Genomic DNA, 26,114 nt, shown 5'->3' with positions numbered 1-26,114 from the left:
GTCAGGAAGACCCAGGTTTGAATCCTACCTCAGTCAGATACTTGAATGTCTGACCCTGAGCCAAAGCTAAGCTTCTCAATCTTCTAGGCAACCCTTTGACACACAAGAAGAGGCCCTCCTGAAATGTTTGAAGGAGTTTACTCACTCACGAGGTCCATATGGCAATGAATTCACAGGTCTCAACCCTACTAACCTTTTGTTTGTATCTTTCTCTCCATCTGCCCTCTCCCAGCAACATCTCCACCTGTCCATATCCTAACACTTTTTCCAGGACAAACAAAAAGAACACTGAATCTGAAGTTATTGGACCTGAGCTGAAATCCCAGGTCTGCCACTTACTTCTTATATGACCTTGGTCAAATCACTGAATTTCTCTGAGACTCAATTCCCTCATCTGTAAAACGAAAGGGGTGGATTATATGGCCTCTGTGGCCCTTTCTTGGACAAGGAATCAGGAGACTTGAGTTCAAATTCCATTGTATCACTGGGTGACCATAAGCAAATCACTCACTCTCCAGACCTCAGTTTCCTTATTTGTAAAATGAGGGATTTACACTTGATGATCTCCAAGGTCCCTTCTTGGCTAATAATCTATGAGTCTATAGAGCTTTTTACTTTGTACTATAGGTTTTTTTTTCTTTCTTCCTCCCTTACTAGATTATAAACTCCTTAAAAGCACACTGTATCATTTTTTAAAAAATCACTCATATCTAGCTAGCATGGCAGTACCCATTTGATAAATTCCTATGGGAAAATTTTGTTCATTCCAAAAGGGGAACTTGAGGTATGGAACCAACTGGGTGGAGTTCTAGACCAATATTCTTTTCTTAACAAAATGTGGTTTGGGGGCCTTTGAGCCTTGTGCAGCTAATCCCTTCAGATTTTCAAAATTCACAGCATTCTAATAGGATAATGAGAATTTTGTTTTGTGGGGTAAGTTAGTATACAGAGAGCAAAGGTACTGGACTTGGGATTTTTTTTTTTATATAGGGAACTTTAGGATGAGGAAATTTCCTCTACCAGTGCAGGCAGGTAGATAACTTCTTCACAATCTGTTAAATCTTAGAGAGTTGGTAATGGTGACTTGCTCAATGTCAGACATTCAAGTAGCTGTTAGACATAGAACTGGAAGTCAGGTCTCCCCGGCTTTAAGGCCAACTCTCTAACCTGCTGTCTTCATGTTATAGATAAATGCAATGTTTTCTTCAGTCATTTGTTCAATTTACAGTATTTACTAATTATGGTTCACTCACTAAACTGATGATAATTTAGGTGTTTTCCAAACACATCTTTTCTCTTGTTCTAACTAAAGCTTAATACTCATAGTAGTCCCATACATTAGTCTAGCACTTCTTACCATTCAGATGCTTTCCCTGATGTTATTTTATGCCCATGATAATCTGTGCAGTGGGAAGGATAGCTGTTTTAGTACATTCAAGATGAGGAAGTTAAAACACAGAGCATTTTAAAAAAAAATGTGCCAAAGTTCACACGGCTAATTAGTGATGAATCAGGACTAGCTACTGGAATTGCTGTAAGTATTTGTTTTTCATTACTTAAAATAAATCATGCGTTTTCTTCTTCTAGTGAAATAAGCGATATCTTAAAAGAAGCCAAGATTTTACACAAAGCAAGATTTAGTTATATCCTTCCAATTTTGGGAATTTGTTACGAGCCTGAGTTCTTGGGAATAATCACTGAATACATGAGCAATGGATCACTCAACGAGCTCCTGCACAGGGTAAGGGAAGGCTTTCTTTACTTTCTCTTTGTTTTGCACCAAGTTGATGTGGTGCTTAGAGTGACTCCTGTTTGTTCAGCTTGGTTGGGGAAGGGAAACCTCGCTGAATGAAAACAAGAGTCATCAAAGCCCTCAGTGGTAAAGCCTTCATCATTGCCAGTATATATGCGGTTGATGTTGCTCTATACATAAGTGAAAATACTGTGGAGGTCGCCTCTGCATTGGGTGAGAGAGGGATCAAAATATTTTTTAGGAAGGCTTTCTAGTGCTTTACCTTTAGAACACCTGCCCCTCATGCTCGTCTGTATTCACCCTTGCAGAGATCTGATAGGGAAAGGGCAGAAATGAGGGAAAGTGCAAGCTAATACCCAGCTAAGGATTTGCCAGAGGATTCCTGAGACAATCATTACATTTTAATGGTAAGTATTTACACCTCAAAAATCAGCAAATACTACCTGTTGGGCTTGATTTATTGCCTTGATTGTCCAGACTTAAGAAAATGATAAATTTAAAAACTTAGAAGTATTAAAATGTAGTTGTAATATTTTAAAATAAATTATATATTACTGTGTTAATATATTAAGATATAAAATACTTAAAAGTATTAAAATGTAATGTAATATATTAAGGTATTCATTATATTTCTTTATGTTAACATATTTAAATATAAAATAATTCATAGTATTAAATTTAAAAGTATGTCATGCATTTTTGGAGAGTGGTGGTTAATCATTTACCAGCAGCCTGCTGGTAATAGCTTTCATCCACAAGCTTTGCAGCTCACTGCTCATTGCCAAAGTCAATTTTATCATAAGAGAAATTCGGGTTAAAAGTGTAGCTCTGACTAAACCAATTGAGTGAGTATATATGAGATAAAATGAAGGGATAGTACCTTTTCAATATATCTAGAATCTTTTTTTTAAATTTAATTACCCTTTTGCTGGCTTTTATGTTTTTACTAAAGACAGGGATCCTTAGCCTAAAGACCTTGAATTTGTTTGTTTTGATAGTTTGGTAGCTAGCTTTCAATACTGGTTTCATTTGCAATTATTTGTATTTTATGTTATGCTTTCAAAAGCAATCTGAGGACTCCACAACACCAAAAAGATTAAGAACCTCTGCTCTAAGACAAAATATACATATGTGCATTATTAACATTTTCATAATTAACATTATTAACATACATATGTGCATTATTAACATATTATCATATTCTTAAGTCTAGACAATCAACCAAACAAAAAAATTAAGCCCTGATTTGCAGCCCTTGTTGATATCTAAATTATAAATGCTCACACTGAAAATTTAATAATTAGCTCTGGCTCCTCGGTAGGATTCAAATCCAGCACCCTCCCCCTCTTCGGCCATTTTTCTCCTAAAGGTTCAGGAGCTCAGGTGCGTGTGTTTGTCCTTCCTTGCCGAAGAAGACCATGCCATCAGAGAAATAATGACATGACTTGCACTTGACTTTGTTTTGAGTGAGGGAGGGTGTGCAGGTCAGGTACTAAGAAATTAAATGACTGAATCACAGAAATTGTGGATTTTTTTATATAAACGCAGGACTGGAAAATTAAGCCTTTTTTTTTTTCAGCTCCCGGAGTGGGGAGGCTAGGAATCAGGATTTAAGTTACTTGCCCAAGGAGACACAGCTAATAGGGGTCAAGTGTTTGAGTCTAGATTCGAACCCAGGTCCTCCTGACTTCAGGGCTGGTAGTCTATTCACTGTGCCATCTAGCTGCCCTGAATTAAGTCTTCTTATCCAACATTTTTAAAGGTTTCAAGTGTAAAATATTAGCTATTTGGTCACCATATGCTTATTTTGTTGTTTTAATAAAGAAAAATGACTATCCCAACCTTGCATGGGCACTGAGATTCCGAATTCTCCACGAAATTGCACTGGGAGTAAATTATCTTCACAATATGAATCCACCACTGCTACATCATGACTTGAAGACTCAGAACATCTTATTGGACAATGAATTTCATGTTAAGGTAAATATAGAATTTTATTCCCCTTCTATCTCCATTCTAGAGCACCCTACACCAAGTGTTCCATAGTTTATAATTAAGCTAATAACCTTGATATAAACTCAAGGGTGGTGCAATATATTCCTGAACTCACAGGAAATATAACTGCTACTAAATTCTGTTTTAGAAAATTATTAATGAATAGCATTGAGTGTACATTTAACATCTGAGGGGTTTTTGCCGTACTTGAAGCTTGAGAGTTGGAAGGGAGATCAACTGGCATAACCCCAAACTCCAACCTGAATTCTGTCTGCGGTGGCTCTATCAAGCGATCATCTAGCCTACATTTTGGGACCTCCAGTGAACAGAAAATCCCTGCACTACATCAGCCTTTTTCCCTACCATCCTTAAAACAGCTCATTCTAATTTTGAACTGCCTTGGTTGTCAAGCTTTTCATTATGCTATCTGAAATCTACCTCCCTGTAAATTGAACAGATTCAAGATAAACAAACTTAACAAATATGTAGCAAGCACTTACTGTGTGCAGAGCACTATGCTGTGTACCAATAAAAATACATAGTTTACATAAGATGAGATCTCTGTTCTCAGGAGGCTGACGATCTAGTAACCTTCATTGAATCAGTGATCTATGCATGTAGATTACGCTTCCAGCAAGTGCCGATTATAGCCCATCCACACACTAATTTATACTAGTGTTGTCTATATCCATCCAAAAATCCTCCATAGGAGATCTGCCTATCATGTCTGAAGCCTTCCTCTAATTATCTTGACACTGCATACATTTCAGTAGATTATATATGCTGTGGATGAATATCTATGACCAGCATGCCTTCTTTTCTGGTCATATATCTATCTGTCTTCCCATAGCCTCTAACAGTTTGTCTTTGGTAATGTATTGAAGGTCACTTGGACCTCTCCATGACCCTTTGAGTGATCTTCAACTTAATTTCTTCAGAAATTTTAGCATTATATATTTTGCCTCCACACCATTACCACAAAAATATTGGTACTTAATGATGAACATCTGTGTCAAGAAGGCTGGAAATCAATAAAAGCTTTTTCTAGTTTTCCAAAGATAAGCTACCAGACAACTATTTTCCTCTTATTAATTTGAGACCAAATTCCCTATCCACCTACAGGGTTAGGTGGACAATATACATTTCCATCTAAGTGCATTTTATAGCTTAAACAGTAGGTAGTCTTTATCCACTTAGTTTTTCTTGAGTGGATAGTTACACTAACTCTTGAGTGATTATGAATCTAGCTTAGGATACTGGACAGTATTCAAGGATCGTGCAAATGCTCATCACTGAGTATGCAAATAGCTCTAATACAAAATAGCACCCTGGGAAGGTGCCAAGTTCTACAAAAATAGCTGACACAGAGTATTTTACAATTTACAGAGTACTTCACATCTGTATAAGTAGTATTACCCCCATTTTACAGAGGAGAACTATGAGGCACAGTGGAGTTAAGTGATTCAGTGGAGAAGAAAAAGCTTTTAATGAAGATTTCCTAATGTCATACCCATTTTGTTATATCACAGCTACCTCTAGCAATAAGGTATATGGGAAAAGATATTGTTATCAACTTAGAGAATCAGAGAAGACTTCAATGAGGAGATGGTATTTAATTGGACTTTATAGGATAAGCAGGTTTTCAATTAGGCAAAAAGGTTAGAGAATATACCAACCACAGGGACAATTGTGAGCAATGGCATGCAGGTAGAAAAGCCCCAGGTATGGAAATGGGACACAATGGTATATAATTCAGTTAGAGGGTGGAGTGGATAAGAGGAAATAGTATTACAGAAGGCCATAAAGAAAAAAATGGTGATGCTGGATTAAGAATAAGTGAAAGCAAGAGTTTCAGTTTTTGTTGTTGAGTCATTTTGGTTGTGGCTGACTCTTTGTCATCCCATTTGGGGTTTTCCTGTCAAAGATACCGAAGTGGTTTGCCATTTCTGTAGATCATTTACAAATGATATAGATTTTACAGATAAAGGAAGCTGAAGCAAACAGGGTTAAGTGACTTGGTCAGAATCACATAGCCAATAAATGCCTGAGACTGGACTTGAACTCAGGTCCTCCTGGCTCCAGTCCGAAGTCTCTATCCACTGTGCCATCTAGCTGCCTCATCGTTAAGATATTCATAAGTAATACAATATTCTCTGATGAATTAAAATAAAAAATCACCTGAAGGCCCATGCTAGGCATAGCTGAGCTGCAATATATTCCCAGTGACAAATTATGAAGGAAAGAAATAAGCTTTTATTAAGCAATGTTACTACCATGTTGCCATGCCTTGTGCTAAGCACTTTACAAATACTATCTCATTTGGTCCTCACAACAACCCTGAGAGGTAGGTGCTGTTATTATACCTATTGCAGGCCGAGGAAACTGAGGGAAAAAGATGCTAAGTGACTTACCTACAGTCACACAGCTGGTATGTATGTGAAGCTACACTTGAACTCAGGCCTTCCTTATTCCAGGCCCAACATGCTAGAAGCTGCATCACCGCCTTACCTATGAGGAGCGATAGTTGTATTGGACCCAAAGTCCACACACCTGAGTTTGAATCCCAGTTTGGTCACTTAGTTGCTATGTGACTTTGGACAGACCACTTAACCACTCTGAGCTACAATTTGGCTTTGTTTTTAAACCTGTAAAAAAATGAAGGAATGGGAATAGATGATGTCTAAGGATCCTTCCAATACTAAATACCATAAGCTCTTCATTTTTTTGAAGAAATATTCTGTAAACCTTAATGTATTAACAGTACTGTGAGGTGTTGTTATATTTTCTAACAAACCCTGTTAAGGATTAGATAAAGTGAAAAATAGAGAGAAATGTATTCAAATATATGGAATAAAAGAACCAGCAGCAAAAGTCTCAGAACCTGATTTTGCCACTAACTGAGGTATGTGTATCACTTTAAAGTCTCTGTGAGAGGAAGGAAGGAGCAAGCATTCATTAAGCACGTGATCTGCACCAGGCACTACTTTAAGCATTTTTCAAATAATATTTTGTTTCTCACAACAATTCTGGGAAATAAGTACTATTACTATTCACATTCTGCAGTTGAGGAAACTGAGGTTAAGTGACCTGCCCAAGGTCATACAACTCTTCGGTATCTGAGACTGGATTTTGAAGTTGGGTCCAGTGTTCTGTCCACCATCCCTCCTCTCATGCACTAAGTTATTACAGTCTTACCAAACCCTAACATTCTGATTCTAAAAACGTATTCAACATTTCCTATCTGCTTGGCATTGTAGACAAAAGAATTATGTTATAATTCCCCAATACGTAGAAAGGTCTGTCTGTGGTTTCATTAGTGTGAGTATTTGCTCCAAAGTAAAAAAAATCCCTTCCACCCTCTTAGTTCAGGGGTTCTTAACTGCTTTTGTGTGTCTTGGTCAGAATGCTGATTTTAAGTGTACAAAATGAAATACGTAGGATTACAAAGGAAACCAGTTGTACTGAAATACACTTTATAAACACATTTACAGACCTCAGATTAACTACCTCCTTGCCCAGGGAGGTGTACTTAATGAACTCCTGTGACCAGAAGTGTTCATTCCCTGGTGCCCACTCTTCTTGGCCATTCTTGGTTCAGCTCAGTTCAGCTGTTAATTGTACAACAGACACAGTTCATCGCCTGGTCATACTCAGAGCCTTTGCAACTTGTCAGGTACTTGCTAAAACTTGTTCTCCACTAAGAACCCAAGGTCATTTCTTTGCCATGATGAGAAATCTAAGTTGGGCTTTAGTGAAAGCCTCTTAGATTAGCTCTGTGAACATTAATATGAGGAAGTAAACATTAGTCAGCGTCAAAAGGGTTATAAAAATCCAGATTCCAAAGCTTGTAAAGTTAATAAGCTTTATTATGTACCACGATTTTCATTTTGGTTTCTGTCTGTAACTGTCAGTGATTTTCAGTTAGCAATTATTCTATTGGATAATTACAACAATATCTTAGATATAATTAAGATACCTGACAAATTAAACTTGATTACCAGTCATAATTTTAAATGATTTGCTAGCTATAGAACTAGCAGTATAACCTATAAAAGTTAAACAACATATATTCAAAATATATTTTTTAAAAGCTGCCTTAGCCTTGTTTATAGTATGAGTACTCAGTGTGTTTTCTAGTTCATAAAGAGAGTAGAACATATATGTGTGTATGTATGTATGCACACATACACGTATTCACAAATCTATGTATATGTGTATATATGTGTGTACATGTACATGTATGCATGTTTTTCAGTGTGTGAATCAATGATAATTCCTTATTCTGTTTCATTCTTATACTTTGAAACTTGGATTCCCCTCTTTTTGTTTTGTTGAAGGTTTATAGAAATCACAGATAACACAGCAATGAAAAAATATTTTACTTGCCATAAAGATAGAAAATAACTTTTTACCTGCGTCTGTAAATAGTGACCCAACATTTTAAAAAGTGCCATATCGAGTTTTCATTGACTTTCTCATGAGGAATGCTGAGGAAGGAAAGAGAGGGAGAGAGTCACAGACAGACAGACAAATAAGTGCCATGGAAACTCAATAATTATCATTCATCTAAACCAGAAGTTTTTAGCCTGGGTTCTGCAGACCCCTAAGAGATCCATAGGGATAGATGGATAAATTCCAGGGAGTACATGAACTTGTTTTAAAAAAGTATTTTGATAACTCCATTACAATAAAACTAATTTATTTTGTAATCCTAATTTATTTTATTCATTAAAATATTATTCTGAGAAAGAGGCCATATGCTTCATCAGACAGTCAATGGGTCCATGACACAAAATAATTAGAACCCCTGATAATCATTGAAAAAACATCCAATCAAAAACTAGGCATTGAGACTATGGTATTAGAAGGTATGCCTTCCTTTGATGCTATTTCACTACATTTTCTGTAGTAATCTTATGATTGTAAATATCAACTAAGCAATAATTTAAAATGAAAATGACAACAATAAATTCATAAAATAGAAATAACAGTAGAAGAAATAAAGAAATGGTTTTTAATGAACTTAAATGAAGAACTAGGTTCTTAAAGTCTATTATTCTTCATGGTGATAGGTTCAGTTAACTCTGGGTGCTGAGTACTTGCAGCACTTAATATACTAATTTCAAAAGTAATTAATTGTTGTTTAAAAAGTAATTTGAAGGTACAGGTTTTGGTATTAAACATGTTCATGAAAATTCCACAGAAGCAACTTGACTAAGTGGAAAGTGTTTAACCATAAATCATGGTATTTGAATTTAACTCCTACCTCTCTGCTGACCTTGGACAATTAATTTAACCTCTCAGTGCCTCAGTTTTCTCACTTATAAAGAGAGAGGAGTTAGGTGAAATTATTCCTAAGATCCATTCTAGCTCTCAGTTTTTGAGCCTATGGACTAAAACCTTGATGGAAACTTTTGCTAGTTACTAGTTTAAACCAGGGGGAAATCAATTGCTGAATAGTTAGCTTTCTAAAAGTTTGTATAGAATATGCTTCAGTTTCATCCAGGCATTTGCCAAAGCTCATGATATCCTTTTGGGCTATATGGAAAGATGGGTGCTGGATGACAGAATAACTAGACAGTTCAGGGTGATTGGAAACAATGTGTCATGGGCAAAAGAGAATTGGATTTAGAATCAGGAGAAGACTGTAACATATCCTAACTCAGATGCTTACTAGCATAGGCAAATTCTTAAACTTCGCTGAGCCTCATTTTCCTCATCTGTACAAAAGGGGTGATAGTATTTGTCACTATATAGAGTTGTTTGTAGACTCTAGCTTTTACAGTGTTTAGGTGCCAAAAGAGAAATTCGCTCATTGTGGAGATTTTTTGAACTGAATCTCCTAGGAAGCTTTGCATCCCCTCCTCAGCTATCAAAATTCCACCTTTCACTCCTATCTTCAGGAAGACAAATCTCTTTTTAAATTGCACCTGCTGAAAACATTCTTTTGTGCAGAGTGCACGCTAAGTAACATTGCCACACAGCCTTCTAGGAGGTATTCTTCAAAGAATTTCCTTGCAATTAATGAGGCTTTCTCTTAGTCGAAGGCATTGTAAGAATATAGAGTCCACAAGTACACCACTTTACATTCTTTATAGGATTTTTCTGGTAGAAAAATCTTTATAAGATTTAAAACATTATATAAATGTGAATTGTTAGTGTTACTGAACAAATGGACCCAAAGAGTCCATACATACATACATACGTACATATATATATATATATATATATATATATATATATATATATATATATATATATACATATACATAGATATATATAGAGAGATATAATTGATAGAAGGCACAGATAGCATGTTTGACAAAATTATAGAAGAGATAAAGGTGAATGGGACAGTTAACCCACTGAATGACAGAATTAAGATTCTAAAAAGATACATTTCTACAGGATAGAACAGTGGCCTAAAACTAACACATGGAGAATTAATAGGGATAAATGGAAAAGTCTGTATTGATTTTTTAAAACCCAGTACATGAAGGGGAAGCCACAATAAACAGAAATTTATTTGAAAGAGACCTCAATGTTTTAGTTAATGGCATGCTTAGCATGAGCCTGCACTCTAATATGACTGTCAGCAAAACTGTTATCAGTGTCATTGGATACTTAAAAGTTCTGTGATTTTTGTCCTTGTGGGTATTCTTATTGATCACACAGATCACAAATCAATGTAACTTAGCAAATGGTTTTTAAGAGTTGCTGTGGTCAGAAAATTTCTCACCCTAGAGTTAACATGGTGATGAACCTCTCTAGACTTAGGCTGGTACTTGGATAACAGTCATAACTAGGATCATATTCAAATACTTCTTGTCCCTGCAGAACCTACCAGAATTTGTATTCCATTGGCATGCCTTCATAGAACCCAAGTCTACCTTTATGTGTCACCATGAGGTACCAAAATAGGAGAGTGGGACTTTAGTGGAGGTGCTCTGTTAGGCCTCGTTAATATAAAAGTCATGCCTGGTATGAGATTAAGGATAATTCCATTGTAGCAATGTAGTGGTGCCATAGTGCATAGACTGGTGAGCCAGTCAAGAAGACTCTTGCTGAGTTCAAATCTGGCCTCAGACACTTATTAGATACATGACCCTGGGCAAGTCACTTAACCCTTCTAGCCTCAGTTCCTCATCTATAAAATGAACTGGAGAAGGAAATGACAAACCACTCCAGTATCTTTACCTAGAGACCCCAAATGGTGTCATCAAGAGACAACCACAACTAAACAACAACATTGCATTTTAAGAGGATCAACCAGGATGGAAGCCATGTATTAGGGTTGCAATAACTGAGTAGTGTTAGTCTGTAAAAGAAAATATTGAGATGAGCTGTGGTCACTTTCTTAAAATGTTTAAATGGCATAATGAAAGAAGAAAGGCAATAATACAGAAAGACTCCGTAACACTGGTTGCTGTAAAAAAAAATGGAATAAGCTGGCTCATCAGGCAGCTAGTACTGGACAGTGTTCAAGGCCAGCCTTGACTCAACAAACATTTGTTAAATGTTTACTGTATACAAATGACTTTGTGTATGAGGAGGAAAGAGTAGACTTGTCCCATTTGGCTCTGGAGAGAAGAACCAGGAGCAATGGAGAGAGATGTAATAAAAAGCAAATTTAGGCTTGACATCAGAAAAAATTCCTAAATATCAGAGCTGTCTAAAAATAAAATGGAATATCCGAAGAGGTCATGGAGTCCTCCTCCTTGAAGGTCTTCAAGCAGAGGCATATTCCTTTTGAGTATGAATTGAACAAAGTAGCTATCAGATTTCTTTATCCTTTCTATAACTTCATAGTTTCATCTGATAAATGTGCAACTAGAAAAGGGGGTTAGCTGATTAAGTAATGAATAAGGGATAACCAATAGGCATCTCATGTGCTCCAGGAGTACCCATGTAATATCAAGAGATCCAGAGCAAGGATTCTTTTTTTATAGTATTTTTTTTTTTTTACAAATATATATATAGACAATTTTAAACATTCATTTTTACAAAATTTTGAGTTCTAAATTTTTCTCTCCACCCTTCCTCCTTCTCAAAACAGCAAGCAATTTGATTTAGGTTATATATTTGCAGTCATGTAAAATATTTCCATATTAGTAATAATTGTGAAAGAAGAAATGGACCAAAAGTGGGAAAAACATGAAGAAAATAAAGTGAAAATAGCATGCTTCAGTCTGCCTTCAAAGTCCCTCAGTTCTTTCTCTGGACGTGGATAGCATTTTCCATCATGAGTCCTTTGTAATTGTCTTGGATCATTGAATTGCTGAGAAGAACTAAGTCATTCATAGTTGATCATCATACAGTGTTGTTACTATGTATAATATTGTCCTGGTTTTTCTCATTTCACTTTGCATCAGTTCATATAAGTCATTCCCAGTTTTTCTGAAATCTGTCTGTAGAGAAAGGGTTGTTAAAGTAGTCTGTGGAGAAATTTCAGGTATCTGGTGAACTTGAGTGGAGAAAAAAAAATTTCAGCTTTATTTTCACTAACCTGTGGTTTCCTTTGTAATCCTAAGCATTTTATTTTATGCCTTTAAAAACATTATTCTGAGAAGGTATTCAGAGGCTTCACCAGATTGTCACAGGAGTCTGTGACATGAAAAAAAGGTTGCAAATGCCTACTTTAGTAGAAAGTATGTAGAGTGGACTCCTTAGAGATAATTTAGAGGGATAAAAACAAGAATGGTATGGATAATTTGCAATTTATTATGTTGAAGAGCATGCCCCTCTCCACCTAATGAGACCAAAGATCCATCTGGGTTATTAAAGTAGCTACTATTCACTAACCACTTATTTGGGATGTTGTCGAGGGATGATTCTTCAGTCAGAGACTCCGAGCAGATGACTTCACTGTTCCCTTCTAACTCTAGATTGTATCCCCTAAAAGGAAAAGACCTAGAGGGATGAAATTTCAATTGATCAGGTCCATCCTAATAGGAACCTCAAGTAGGAGAAGCAGGATCATACAGGAAAATAAGAATTTTGACCAGATCAGTCAATGACAACTGATAATTAAGTTTTTATCTCATTATAGAATGGTTTAAGTTTCGTTAGTAGAATGAAACTATACTAATTATAGTCAGTCCTTTTTTTCCTATACTAAAGATGAATTCAACTGAATTCTCTCTTTGTGCTATCATAGCTTATAAATTGAACTATTACAAGTTTTGTAGCTGGTCTTCCTCTCTCCAACCTCTTCTTCTCTCCAACCCATCCTTCATACATACAACTTACAGAATTATCTTCCTAATGCACATGTCCTTCCCATGCTCAAAAATCTTCAGTAGATTATAAATTACAAAATTCTTAGCTAGTACTTAAGGACCTCTGTAATCTAGTTACACCTGCTTTTGCCAGCCTTAGTTCCCTTATTCCCCTTCATGGGCTACAAGATATTGCCTAATGTTGCCTCTTCTAATTCAGGTCATTCAAACATCCATCTCACCTATTTTCTGGAATATACTCTACCTAATCAAAATCCTTTTCTTCTTCAAGGCTCAGCTCAGATGTCCCCACCTCCATGAAGTCCATAGTTTATATTTCTTTGTGCACCTTTCATGAACTTGCATATAAATAGAAGAATGTATAAAATGATTTTACATATATGTGCATATACACATATTTGGGGATGGGAAGAAAAAAAGAAATTTACATGAAATTTTACTATATAGTCATATATTTAATTTATTTTATCATATATTTAAAAGGAATTGCAAGTTGTATATACTAGATTTGTAGTTTCATGTGCAATCATTTTTAATTATATTATGTTATAGAAATGCCTGTTTTATTCCATAAATTGAAAATAATATATATTTTAAAAATGGAATTCTGAAGATCAAAGAGAAATAATTCTAATGGGGAACAAGAAAAGTTGTCTAAAGAGAATAATAAAAAAAGCACAGGGAACCAGCTAACCAACTTGAGTATTTAAAAGATATACTGAAAATGGAAGCAAGGGCAAGTAATAAAGGATGAATTCAAGTCAGCAAGAAATTCTGAGTGCTTCCTCTGCCCTAAGCAATGTTTAAATATAAAAATGGAAGACATCCTTCCAACACGCCACTTTCATTCTATGGAGAAAAATAGCGTATATGCAAATAAATGTTTTCAAAATATATAGAGTAGATAAAAATAATTTCAGATGGTAGAGGGAGTCCTGACAACTAGGGGGATCAGGAAAGGTGTCCTGCAGGAGGTAACATCTGAGTTTGCCTTGAAGGAAGCTGCTCTAGGAGGTAGGTAGGAGAAGACAGCCTTCCAGGACTGAAGGACAGCTGAGGCATAGTCAGGGATACAAAATATGCAATGTCATGTACAGGGAGCAACAAGGAGGCTGGTTTGACTGGAATGTAGAGTATATGTGTGTGGGGGGAGGGAGTAATGAGTAGTCAGTCTGTTAAGATAAATTAGAACCAGATTGTGAAATATTTTAATGTACTGAAGTTTGCATTTTATCCTGGTGACAGTTGGGGTAGTCTGAATCATCTTAAGTGGAAGGAATTGGAGGGAAGGGAAGTGTGATATGGTCAGACCTGCACTTTAATAACATTGTTTGAATATCTATTGAAGACCAAGAAAAGAATATTCTTGTCCCAAGGCCCTTGGAACTTTCAGATGGTTTAAAGAGAAACTGATATGATTTTATCAGTGGAAATGATGTTAAAGGAGAGGCCTTACCATCTGCTTTGCTGCTAATACCTAAGGAGTATGGGAGCTTTCCATCTGTTTCAGTTGAAACCTTCCTTATCCTCCCCATTAGAATCAAACTCCTTGAGAGCAGGGACTGACAAATTCCCAGGGCTTTGCCCATTTTTATTGTTCAGTCTTGTCTAATTCTTTGTGACTCCATGTGGAATTTTCTTGGCCAAGATACTGGAGTGGTTTGCCATTTCCTTCTCCAGCTCATTTGACAGAGGAGGAAACTGAGGCAAACAGGATTAAGTGACTTCCCCAGGGACACAGAGCTAGCAAGTGTCTGCGGCCAGATTTGAACCTGGAAAAATGAATCTTCCTGACTCCAGTTCCAGCACTCTGTCCACTATGCCACCTAGCTGCCCTTTTGCACATAGTAAGTGTTTAATGCATATTTTATTCATTCATTCAATTTGGTATCTGTGAGGAAGATGGATATGAGAGGGGAAAGAATAAAGACATACTACAAAAGAAAAATTTGGAGATTGTGGCAACAGTCCACAAGAAAGATGATAAGTACCTGAAATAAAGATGTGACTGTATAAGTGAAAAGGAGGTCATGAATGAGAAGGTGTTGTAGACAGCTGGGTAGCTAAGTGTAGAGAGTGCTGAACTTGAACATAGGAAGATCTGAGTTTGAATCCTGTCCTAGACACTTGCTAACTGTGTGATCCTGAAAAAGTCACTTAATCTTGAAGCTTCAGTTTCCTCATTTGCAAAATGGAGATGATAATTACACTTTTCTCCCAGATTTATTGTGAGGATCAAAAAAGATAATGTGTAAAGTGTTTTGCAAACTTAAAAGAACTACATAAATGCTAGCAATGATGATAATAATGGTGGTGATGATGATGATGATGAAGATAGAACTAACAAAACTTGACAGCTGATTAACAAAGAAAAGAGAGGAAGAGAGTAGTGATGAATAATTCTCAAGTTGCTAACCCTTGTGGTTAAAAGGATAGTAGTGTCTGATGCAAATAGAGAAGTTAGGACTAGGGGTTTTATTTTTTATTGTTTGGATTGTTTTTTGTTTTGGTTTTTTGCTCGGAGATGGGGAAAGGTTGAAAGACAATGGGTTCCGTTGTAGACATATTTAATTTTGAGGTGCCTATGAGACATCCAGTTTAAGCTATCCAATAGGTGATTAATGAATCAGAACTGGAACCCAAGAGAGATGAGGATCTATATATTTGAGGGTCATCTGCATAGTAATGATAGTGGGAACTTATAAGATCACCAAAATGAATGTAAACAGACAATAAAAGAGTGCCCAGGACAGAGATCTGGAGTACACTCAGACAGAGGAGGTGGGACACAGATGATGATCCAGCAAAGGAAACTGAGAATGAACAGGTAGGAGGAAAATCATTACAGCAGTTTCAAGAAAAACTGGAAAGAGATTATACCTAAGAGGAAAGTATAGTCAATTGCCAAAAGCTGCAAAGAGGTCAAGAAGAATAACGACTGAGAAGAGATCATTGGATTTAACAGTTAAGAGATCATTGGTGATCTTGGCAAGAGACTTTAATTGAATGAGTTGGGTCAGAAGCCAGGTTGTAGTGGGTCAGAAAATGAGTGGGTAATGAGAAAGTTTAAGTAATGAGTATAGCCAGCTTTTTTTCTAGGAATTTGGTGGTACAAGAGGGAAGAAATAGATGATGATGGTTGGAAGGAAGGAAGGGTCAAAGGAAAAAGCTTTCATTTGTTTAAGGGTTGGAGTAATCTGGACATATTTGTAGGCAGTAGGATATCAACCAATAGACAAAGAATGATTGAAAATTATAAAAAGAGAATAATTAAAGGAGGAAGTTTCTAAATGATATAAAGGGAATGCAATCAAAAGCACAAACAGAAAGGATTTGGCCTTATCCAGGAAAAGAGCCATATCTTCCTCTGATATTGGAAACAAAAAACAGTAGGGAATGTTGTTGGGGGACTTTGAGTTGTATAAATGGAAAGAGAGAACTTCTGACAGCCTAAATGAGACAAGGTCCTCTGCTGGGATGGTGAGGAAGAGGAGTTTTATAGATGACTAGAGAAGGTTTTGAACAGATACCGTGAAGAATAAAATGATAGAAAAAGGAACAGCCTGCAGAGCCCAGTTGAGATTTAATAAAATTTTTAGTAGACTCTGCAGTTAGCATAGTAATGTGATCATTCAAGTGGTCTTCAGCAGTTCTTGAGTAGGACTAGTGGAATGTGGGAGCAATACAAGGTCAAGGTTTGGAAACTGACAGGAAGTGATAAGACAAGAGGGCAAGGGATTTGAGAGTAATGGTGAGAGTAAAGTTAAACTGGCAAACTGACGTCAAGATTTCAAAGGGATGACAGAACATAATGGAGTGGCTAGAAAAGGATAGAGTGGCTAGACATTTCAGTGAGGGCTAGAATAGAAGAGCCACATGGAAATTTTGGAAGGTCAGAAACATCATTGTTCTGTAAAAATAATGTCAGGAGTGCTAAAAGCTCAGAATGCACTGGAACTTTTTGGGAAAGCCAAAGACACCAAAGGACAGCTAGGCAGCACAGTTGATAGTGTGCCAAACTTGGAGTCAGGAAGACTCATATTCCTGAATTCAAGTCTGGCCTCAGACTCTTACTAGCTGTGTGACCCTGGGCAAGTCACTTGACCCTATCTGTCTCAGTGTCCTCATCAGTAAAATGAGCTGGAAAAAGAAATGACAAACCACTCTGGTATCTTTGCCAAAGAAACCCCAAATGGGGTCATGAAGAGTTGAACATGACTAAACAAATACACTAAAAATAGCAGGGGGGCATATCTTTGTTGGAGAGAAGGATTAAAGAAGAGTTGGTAATTATGCTAGGGGTGGGTAGAATGATACCTACCACCAAAGAGAGAAGGCAGAGCTTTTGTTTTTTCTTACCAAAGAGATTGATCTTTGAACTGGAAAGGATGGAACCAAAATAAACATGGCTAATAGGGATTTGATATCCAATATAAGCAAAGTGATAGTAAAAGAGCTTATTGATGAAGTTAAGTTCAACTGAACTGCATCCTTGAGAACTGGAAGATGGGATTGATGATTTTGGAAGACCATGTGTAATGGGAGAAGCTCTTTAGAACTTAAGAAGGGCAAATATTTTCTTTATTTTCAAAAAAAAAAAAAAAAAGGATGGAGTCTTAACTAGGCTTTAATTTCCAATAAGATTTTAGAAAGTAATATGGAAGGGAGGTTTAGAACACCTATTACAGTGAGTGTTGATCCTAGAGTCAGCATGGCTTCATTAAGGTCATAACAAACTAAACTCTTTTTTTAATAGTTAACAGACTGGTAGAACAAGGAAATGGCGTTGATTTAGTTTACCTAAATTTCTGCAAAATATTTCACTAAGTCTCTTGTATTTTCTTGTGGATTATAGAAAGATAGGGACAGAGACAGAGACAAAAAAGTAGGGGTAGGTGATAGCATAGCTAACTGGCTAAATGGATCTAGAACTAATTGAATGGCTAAACCCAAAGAACAATCATTAATATTTCAGTGTTATCTCAGATGGGGATCTCCAGTAGAGTGTCTCAGGAATTTGTCCTTGATCCAACATCTTCGTCCATGACTTAGATTAAGATATATAAATGGCACAGAGGTAAGAGAGACAGTCTCAGAACTTTCAGAATTCTTTCTTTCCAATCTAAAATGATAAGACAAAACAAATGAGATTGAGTTTAGTTGAGATGAATTAGGTTGAAAGAATCAGCTTCAAACTTATTGGCTGTATTGTAAAAGACCAGGGGTGACTGGGCAGCTAGGTGGTGCAGTGGATAGAGTGCTGGGCTTGGAGTCAGGAAGCCAAGTTCAAATCTAGGCTGACACTGTAAATGACTTACCCTGGGTAAGTCATTTAACCCTGTTTGCTCAGTTTTCTCATCTATAAAATGAACTGGATAAGGAAATAACAAACTGCTCCAGTACATTTGCCAGGAAAACCCCAAATTGGGTTACAAAGAGTTGGATATGACTGAAATGACTAAAAAGTAATAATTTTTAAAAAGCTCTGTATGAGTCACCAGTGAGTTATGATAGCCAAGCAAGTTGATACAGCCATATGCATTATGTGCATTAAAGGAAGCATCATGTCCAGGCCTAAGAGGTGTATATTTGTGCTGTCCAGTTCCCTGGTCAGACAAGTGCTGGAGTTTTGTGTCCAGTCCAGGGCATCATATTTTAGAAAGGACATCAACAAACTGGAGAGAGGCCAAAAAAAAAAGCCGTCAGAATGGTGAATGGTCTCAGGATCATGTCACATGAGGATCAGTTGAAGGAATTGAGGCTGTTTTGCCCAGAGACGAGAAGATTTAGGGAGGGAAATAACTGTCCTTAAATAGTCTAAAGGGAATAAAAGGGGAAAAGAAACTAATCTGTAAAAGGGAATAAGCTTTTTCTATATGAGTCTAGAAGCATAGGTTCCCAAAGTGGGTGATACTGCCCTCCTGAAGGGCACTCAAAGAATGGGGGGGGGGGGCACAGTAGTAGTCTTGGGTGACACAAATTTCAAAAAACCACTAAGGGGTTAAAAAAGTAGATTTCCAGGGGGCAGAGGAGGGCTGAGTAATTTCTTTTTTGAAAAGGGGGTGGCAGGCCAATTAAGTTTGGGAACCTCTTCAGGGAGTCTCTGAAAGTAAGGGGAGAAATAATTATCACGTCCTGTTAGTAATATTATAATAATACTAGAAGGGTGCTAGGTAGCATAGTGGAGAGAATGCCAACCTGGAGTCAAGAAGACTCCCACCTCATACTGTATGACCCTGGGCAAATCATTTAACCTTGTTTGCCTCAGTATTCCCATCTGTAAAATGAGCTGGGGAAGGAAATAGCAAACCACTCTAGTTTCTTTGCCAAGAAAACCCCAAATGGGGTCACAAAGAGTAGCATACAACATAACAAGTGAACCACAACAGTGATGCTAGAATAATAATAACAGCATTTATATGTTGCTTTGAGGTTTACACAGTGGTTTGTGTAAGGTTTCTCACATGATCCACACAGCACCCTGTGAGATGGAACTCTTATGATCCCCATTTTGCAGATGAGGAAACAGGTTAAGCTACTTTCCCAGAGTTATGTTGCTATAAGTGTCTTAGACAAGATTCAGGAAGTGAGTAGAGAGTACCAAAAGACCAATTTAGCCTTGATCTAAGAGGAAACTTCCTAACCATTTGTTGAATCATTTCAGTCGTCTCTGACCCTTTGTTACTGCATTTGGGGTTTTCTTGGCCAAGAGAGTGGAGTGGTTGGACATTTCCTTTTCCAGCTCATTTTACAGATGTGGAAATTGAGTTAAGTGACTTGCCCAGGGTCACACAGCTAAGTATCTAAGGCCAGATTTGAACTTAGGAAGATGAGTCTTCCTGACTTTAGACCCAGAGCCCTATCCACTACACCATTCTACTATGTATCCTACTATCTTCAAATACTTGCTAAACCTATGGATAGCATCAACTCTTAAGGAGATACTGATTGACAGTAAAGCAGCATGGCGGTGGGTCTTATTTCCTCTGTTAGTGAAAGAATTTGTTCCCATTCATCAGAATGAATTGAGTAGATGACTGAAAATTTCCAACCACAAGCTACTATTATGTCTGGATAGTAGACTTCACCATCGTTCCTCCTACCTTCCCCTCCAGCACTGATGAAGAATCAGGCTCACTGAGTCACATTTTCTGGTGTGAGCCCTTTGTGTCTGGCCCTTCCCACCTAAGATTGTGGCTTTGTTAATTATTGTCCTGGCTCACAGTCCAAGGTCAGAGGCAAAAACAAACCCTCTAACAAAGAGAGCAGTCAGAAATCAGGTCTGGTTACTCGTCTTCAATTGTAAACACAGACATCAGGAATCTGGGGTGAGGCAGAGGCAGGCAACAGAAAGTCAGTTCTGGAATGCACAAAGTTCTCAGAGAACAAGAAGCTTCTCTTTCCCAAACTGAGAGGCTGCTGTCACTTACTACCTGAGAGCAGAGTCCTGGAGTCCTTGAGCAGTCACCTTAATTACCTTAGTGGTGTTTCTTCTTCCCTCTCACTGGCACCCAGAAATCTCAGAGAATGAGTCCAGCCAGCACCTGCACAGGGATCATTTTAACAGTGTCTCTGACAAGTGACATCCAGTCTTTGCTTGAAGATTTCCAGTGATAGGGTACACTAACATCCCCAGGCCAGCCCAGTAGAGTTCCATGTATTGCTTCAACACCTTCAGAGGAAGTATATAGAAATACTTGCAAAGTAAAACATTTTCAAAAGAACATCATAGAAGCAATGGCAGTATTTAATCAAATTAATAAATGTTGTATATAGTCCTGCCTGAAAATACCATATATTGATGTTTTAATTATTTGTGTTTGTGACACAACCCCTCCCAAAAAGCCTCCCCATAAGGATAATGGACTATGTCTCATTCCAACTTTATATCTCCCCTATTCCCTAACATAGTACTTTGCACAGAACAAATCCTTAATAAATGTTCACTGAATGAATGAGTGAACATTTTAACATGGAAGAACATGCCTTTTAACATTTAATTACATTTGATTACAAAACTGTCAGGACATTAAACAATTTTAATTCATGTCTTCCTCCTCTGCCAATTAGAGATTAAGCACCCAGAGATGAGTTTTTGTCTTTGTATTCCCATTTCCTGGCATGCATGATGTCTCACACAGAGCTCATCAATTGTTCAGACCTTAATTTTTAATTTAAGAAGAGTAGGGATTTGAAATGTCTCTAAAAACTGTTCCTATTAACATAAAACTGTGCTTCTCAGGTTTTTTTGGGTCACTTTTTCAGGCAAAAAGTCCTGAGGGCGATGTTGCTTATTTGTTCTCACTTGGTAATGCAAACTCCACATTTTCTGACAAATTTAGGATCATAGACTCAAAACTAGAAAAGACTTCAGAAACTATCTAGTCCACCCCCTCATTTTACAGATAAGGAAAGGGAGGCCTTGGGAAGTTAAGCGACTTATTCAAGGTCGCAAAAGTCCAAATCAGAGGCAGAGCCTCTGACTTCAAAGCAAGTGCTTTTTCTGGGGCAAATAACAAATATTGTATCTACCGAGAATTGAATAAAGTTTATTTCATCAGGTGGACAAATAATTTTTCTTTTGAAAAAAAATCTTATTGATGCATTTTTGTTTTCCATCGCCTTTATTCCCCTCTTATCGCCTCTCACTAGCAATTCATCCCTTGTAATAAAGTATAAAAAAAGAATTTTTTAAAAATTCAGCAAAATTAACCAACCTATCAACCAAGTCTGACAATATATACAAATGATTCACACACCTAGCTTTCCCCGTTGAATTAAGGTCAACTTTAAATAGTACAAACATTTATTAAATCTTTGTTAGGTAAATTGTTTGTTAGTCATCCCCAGCAAAAACTTCAGAAGAATGTTGTCTGTTGAATGTGGGTGTAGACACGGACTTTCAGTCTTCATTTCCATTTTGCTATAGAAACTTCATGGACAAAAGGGTTAATGATAGGGTCTCTTTATAATCCTGGCCCTGGAAAAAGAGCTTGTAATTATTTCCTTCATTGACTTACCGTGGTGTTTCGCTTTAGGGTGTTGGGCGTGTTATCTTACCAGTGGTCTATCAAAATCATATTACTTGCAGTTCCATGAAGGTGGCTAAAGCAGGCATTGTGGGGTGCTTAGAGCTTAGTCAGAAACAGAAGACACCAAGGGCATCCACTGCATGCCAGGCCAATTGCCAGTCTTGACACTTCTGCTGCCATTGGACTTCAGTGACTCTGGAAGAGAGAGTGAGGCTGACAACTTTGTGCGACTCCACCTCCCTTAAATCCAATTCTTGCACAAGACAAGACATCACCTCATGATGTCTTTGGTTCTGTTTGAAGATGAAGGAAGAACTACAGCAACTGGCAGCTCCATTAGAGTGGTATTTTGTTGTGTTTTAGACATGAGGGCCCGTTGTTGATTACAATAAGAGCAACTAAGTTTAATGTATGATATCAGTTCCACATATGTATGTATATATATACATATATACATATGTATATATATACATATGTATGTATATATATACATATATACATATGTATATATATGTATATGCGGACCTATATGTAAAATATAGGTCCAGGTCTGTGAGATATAAGTAGATAGAGAGATTTTGAAGTTATATACAATAGAAGCAGTTTTCTCTACAGATATAAATACTCAGTTTTGAAAAGCAAAATTTTTTATTCATATAATTTGTATGAGAATTCATCATTACATGAAAGTGACCTGGGTTTTTTGGTGTGTGTGTGTGTGTGTGTGTGTGTGTGTGTGTGTGTGTGTGTGTTTGTTTTAAATGATTGTGCCAAGCTTTGTCAGGTCTTAACAGGCTGAAAAGATTGCCAGCACATGCCAGAAGACACACTGGCATTTAGGGATAAGCCTTGCTAAATTTGAAGAGGCTCATTCCCAGAAGTTAGCCTTCAGGTGATTTTTTTATTACCTACAACTATTAAAATAGTCTCCAAAAAGCAGAAAGGATACAGTGCCTGATTGGAAGTGTCCACACCAATGAAATTAACAAAATGTGAGACATTCAAATATCCTTAATAATGGGATCCAGATGGGTTACCAGGCTATCTTGTAAAATTGTTGATCTTCTAATGCTGCTAGTTTGCTATGAGAATGCAACTTGGGATCATGAAAGGGATATGAATTTATCAGCATTTATGATGAAATCTCAATTAGCAAGATGTTAGAAAAAATGTGATATTGAGAGATTTGCTACGTACCAAGAGTAAGTCACTTCTGTGACATTAATAGCAAAAAAGTATAAAGTCTATTTTTAAAACATAGTTCATTCAGAAAGTTTCTTTTGAGATTCTTATTATATAGAGAACTGTGCTTAAACACTGTGGAAAATATGAAGTTTGGATAAGACATGATCCTTGCCTTCCTAGAACTTTCACTCTACTAGAGGAATGACATAAAAATGCAGATTACTATAAAATACAACATGAAATGGTAAGTGAAATAGAGATTTAGGAGACTAATGTAGCATAGGAATCCAAGGGAAAATGGTTATTATATGGTTATTAATGGTTATTTACAGATTGCAGATTTTGGTTTATCAAAATGGCGACAGATGTCTTTATCACAATCAAGGAGTAGTGCATCTACCCCAGGGGGCGGGACCATCATCTACATGCCACCTGAAAACTATGACCTCAGCCAGAAGTCTCGAGCCAGCATCAAACATGATATATACAGGTACAGTACATTGCCTTGGCTTATAGTTAACTTCTTTAGAAGGTTATTCCCTTATTTCAAGATGAGGTAAAAAAAAAAATTATTGAGATTCAATGGGCAAGTGTTTTAACTACAGATATATCTCATTTTAATGCAACACAAATTCTGGAAAGGTTGTGTTAATCACAATCTGTTTTCCTGCTGCTTTACATTACAATATCAGAGGTGGTTTGTTTGTTTTTTAAATCAATCAACAAACATTAGGTGCTTGTTATATACCAGTTACTGTGCTGGGTGCTGGAGATTCAAAATCCAAGAATGAAATAATCCCTACTGGCTAGGAGTTTACTTTGTAATGGAAGAGAGGAAAAAATACATCTCTAAACAGGTCATAAAAAGAATTAATAAAAGCAAATGCAAAGTAGCTAGGAAGGAAGACCACTAACAATTCACTTTAGACAAGCTAACATGTTCTTAAATTGACTAGGGGAAAGGTTATTTAAAGCATTCCTGTGCTGAATATTTTCATGTATGAAGAAATCTTGTAATGCAAATAACTGCCCAATATATACATGTGTTTCATAATGTGGGATTTTTATTTACATAGATGCCAGGCCACACCTGTGTTGTTAGAACAGTAAAGAGCAACACATATCACACTATGATGTTCCAAAGAAATAGGGCTATTTGGCAAGAGAAAAAGAATATAGAAAACACAGGATCTGAGAAATTTTTCCATCCCCTATGTAACTGCCTAATGTCTAAGAGATTTCATAGTTTGGGAGCTGAAAAAGACCTTAGATATCATGTAGTCCAATTCCTTTATTTTATAGATGAGGAAACTGAACCCCAGAGAAGTGGAGTGACTTATCTAAAGTCATAGCCCAATAAAGACTAAGCAGCAAGCCCTCTGATGCCAAATCTGGGGCTCTTTGTTTAATAGCTTTTTTAGCATGTTAATTATCTTACTTCAGGGCATCACCTTATATTCCTACCTTTAGGGAATTTCATTGTTTCCAAACCTGCAGGGGACAGGTAGGTGGTGCTACATCCAGAGTACTAGACCCCCAGAGTCAGGAATACTCATCTTCCTGAGTTCAAATGCTGCCTCAGACACTAATTGTGTGACCCTGGGCAAGTCACTTAACCTTGTTTGCCTCAGTTCCTTGATCTGTAAAAATGAGCAGGAGAAGGAATGGCAAACTACTCCGGGCATCTTTGCCAAGAAAACCCCAAATGGAGTCAGGAAGAGTCCAACAGACTGAAGAGAAAGTGCTGGTCTAACCAAGTCACCTCCCCTATTCAGTCTCCTCCAGTGGTTCCCAGCTGCCCGGAGAAAAAAATATAAAATCCTTTATTTAGCTTTTACTACCCTTCACAAACCGACTCCTCTCTACCTTTCAGTCTTTCCCTTTTCTCCTCTGCACTCTCCATGCAACTGCACTGGCCTCCATGCTGTTTCTGACATACTCCCTTTCACAACTCTAACTTTTCGTTGGCTGTCCTTCATACCTGCAATGGTCTCCCTCCTCACTTTTGCCTCCTTGCTTCCCTGACTTCCTTAAAGATTCAACTCAAATATGACCTTCAAGAGGCCTTTCCCAGTCCCTCTCAACTATTAGTGCCTTTTCTCTGAGATTGCCTCAATACGTCTTCAAAGATTAGTTATTTACCTACTATGAGCCAGGCATTTTGCTAATTGCTGGGTAAACAAAAGGTGCCAAAAGAAAAAATCCCTACCCCAATGGGGCTTGCAACTTAGTGGGGGAAACAGCATGCAAACAAGTACATACAAGGCAAACTACATACAGCATAAATAAGAAATAACAGAGGGAAGGCACTAGAATTAAGAAGGGCCCGCTTGCTGTGGAAGATGGGATTTTAGTTGGGACTTAAAGCAAACCAGGGATTCAAATGGAGCTAATTGGCTGTTTTTTAAACAGAAAACACTCTGGCTGTCACTGATTGGTCAGTATTGGCCCCAACCCAAGCCCCATTTGGTCACTGTTTGGGTTTTGTTGTTTCCTAGTGAGTACAAATTGCATTTGTTTCTGTTCTAGCTAGAAACTCTGAAGGGCTTCTCTTCCCAGACTGATTTTTTTTTTTCTGAGTAGATAAAAGAGAACGGGTTTTTTTTGCTTCATTTCTGACCTAGCTTTAATCATTAAATGGGTGTTGCCTCAGACAAATTGAGACCTGAAAAGACCTCAGCTAAAAAGGCCAAGGTCTCCCACTGCTTCCAGGGCCATCTCCAGTTCTTCTGATCTGTCTTGCCACTGGCTGTTGAGGAGAGAGTGAGGCTGGTGACTTTGCACAGCCTTACCTCACTTAGATCTAATTCACTGCAAAATCAAGACATCACTTTCCCAATGTGACTGGCCTTCTTTGAGAATGAAGGACAAAAACAAGAAAGGAAGCCAGGGAGGTCAGTAGTTGGAGTG

At 37.3% G+C, this 26,114-nt stretch overlaps 1 protein-coding gene across 3 annotated transcripts in view; it reads left to right on the top strand.

Moving 5' to 3' along the window:
- The window catches only part of RIPK2 (receptor interacting serine/threonine kinase 2), a 52,656-nt gene that overhangs the window by 5,669 nt on the left and 20,873 nt on the right, over positions 1-26,114 (top strand). For 2 of the 3 annotated variants that reach the window (XM_072603622.1, XM_072603621.1), the window contains exons 2-4: positions 1,588-1,741; positions 3,578-3,733; positions 23,537-23,694. In XM_072603622.1, the coding sequence (XP_072459723.1) occupies positions 1,588-1,741; positions 3,578-3,733; positions 23,537-23,694 (468 nt within the window). Of the gene's footprint in view, positions 1-1,587; positions 1,742-2,061; positions 2,161-3,577; positions 3,734-23,536; positions 23,695-26,114 lie in introns of those variants that run through there. The other variant, XM_072603623.1, reaches the window with a different exon arrangement.

This window comes from Notamacropus eugenii, chromosome 4 (assembly GCF_028372415.1).
Source record: "Notamacropus eugenii isolate mMacEug1 chromosome 4, mMacEug1.pri_v2, whole genome shotgun sequence".
Classification (NCBI taxonomy): Eukaryota; Metazoa; Chordata; class Mammalia; order Diprotodontia; family Macropodidae; genus Notamacropus; species Notamacropus eugenii.
Note: the sequence above shows the minus strand (reverse complement) of the source record. Positions and strands in the feature narration are given on the sequence as shown.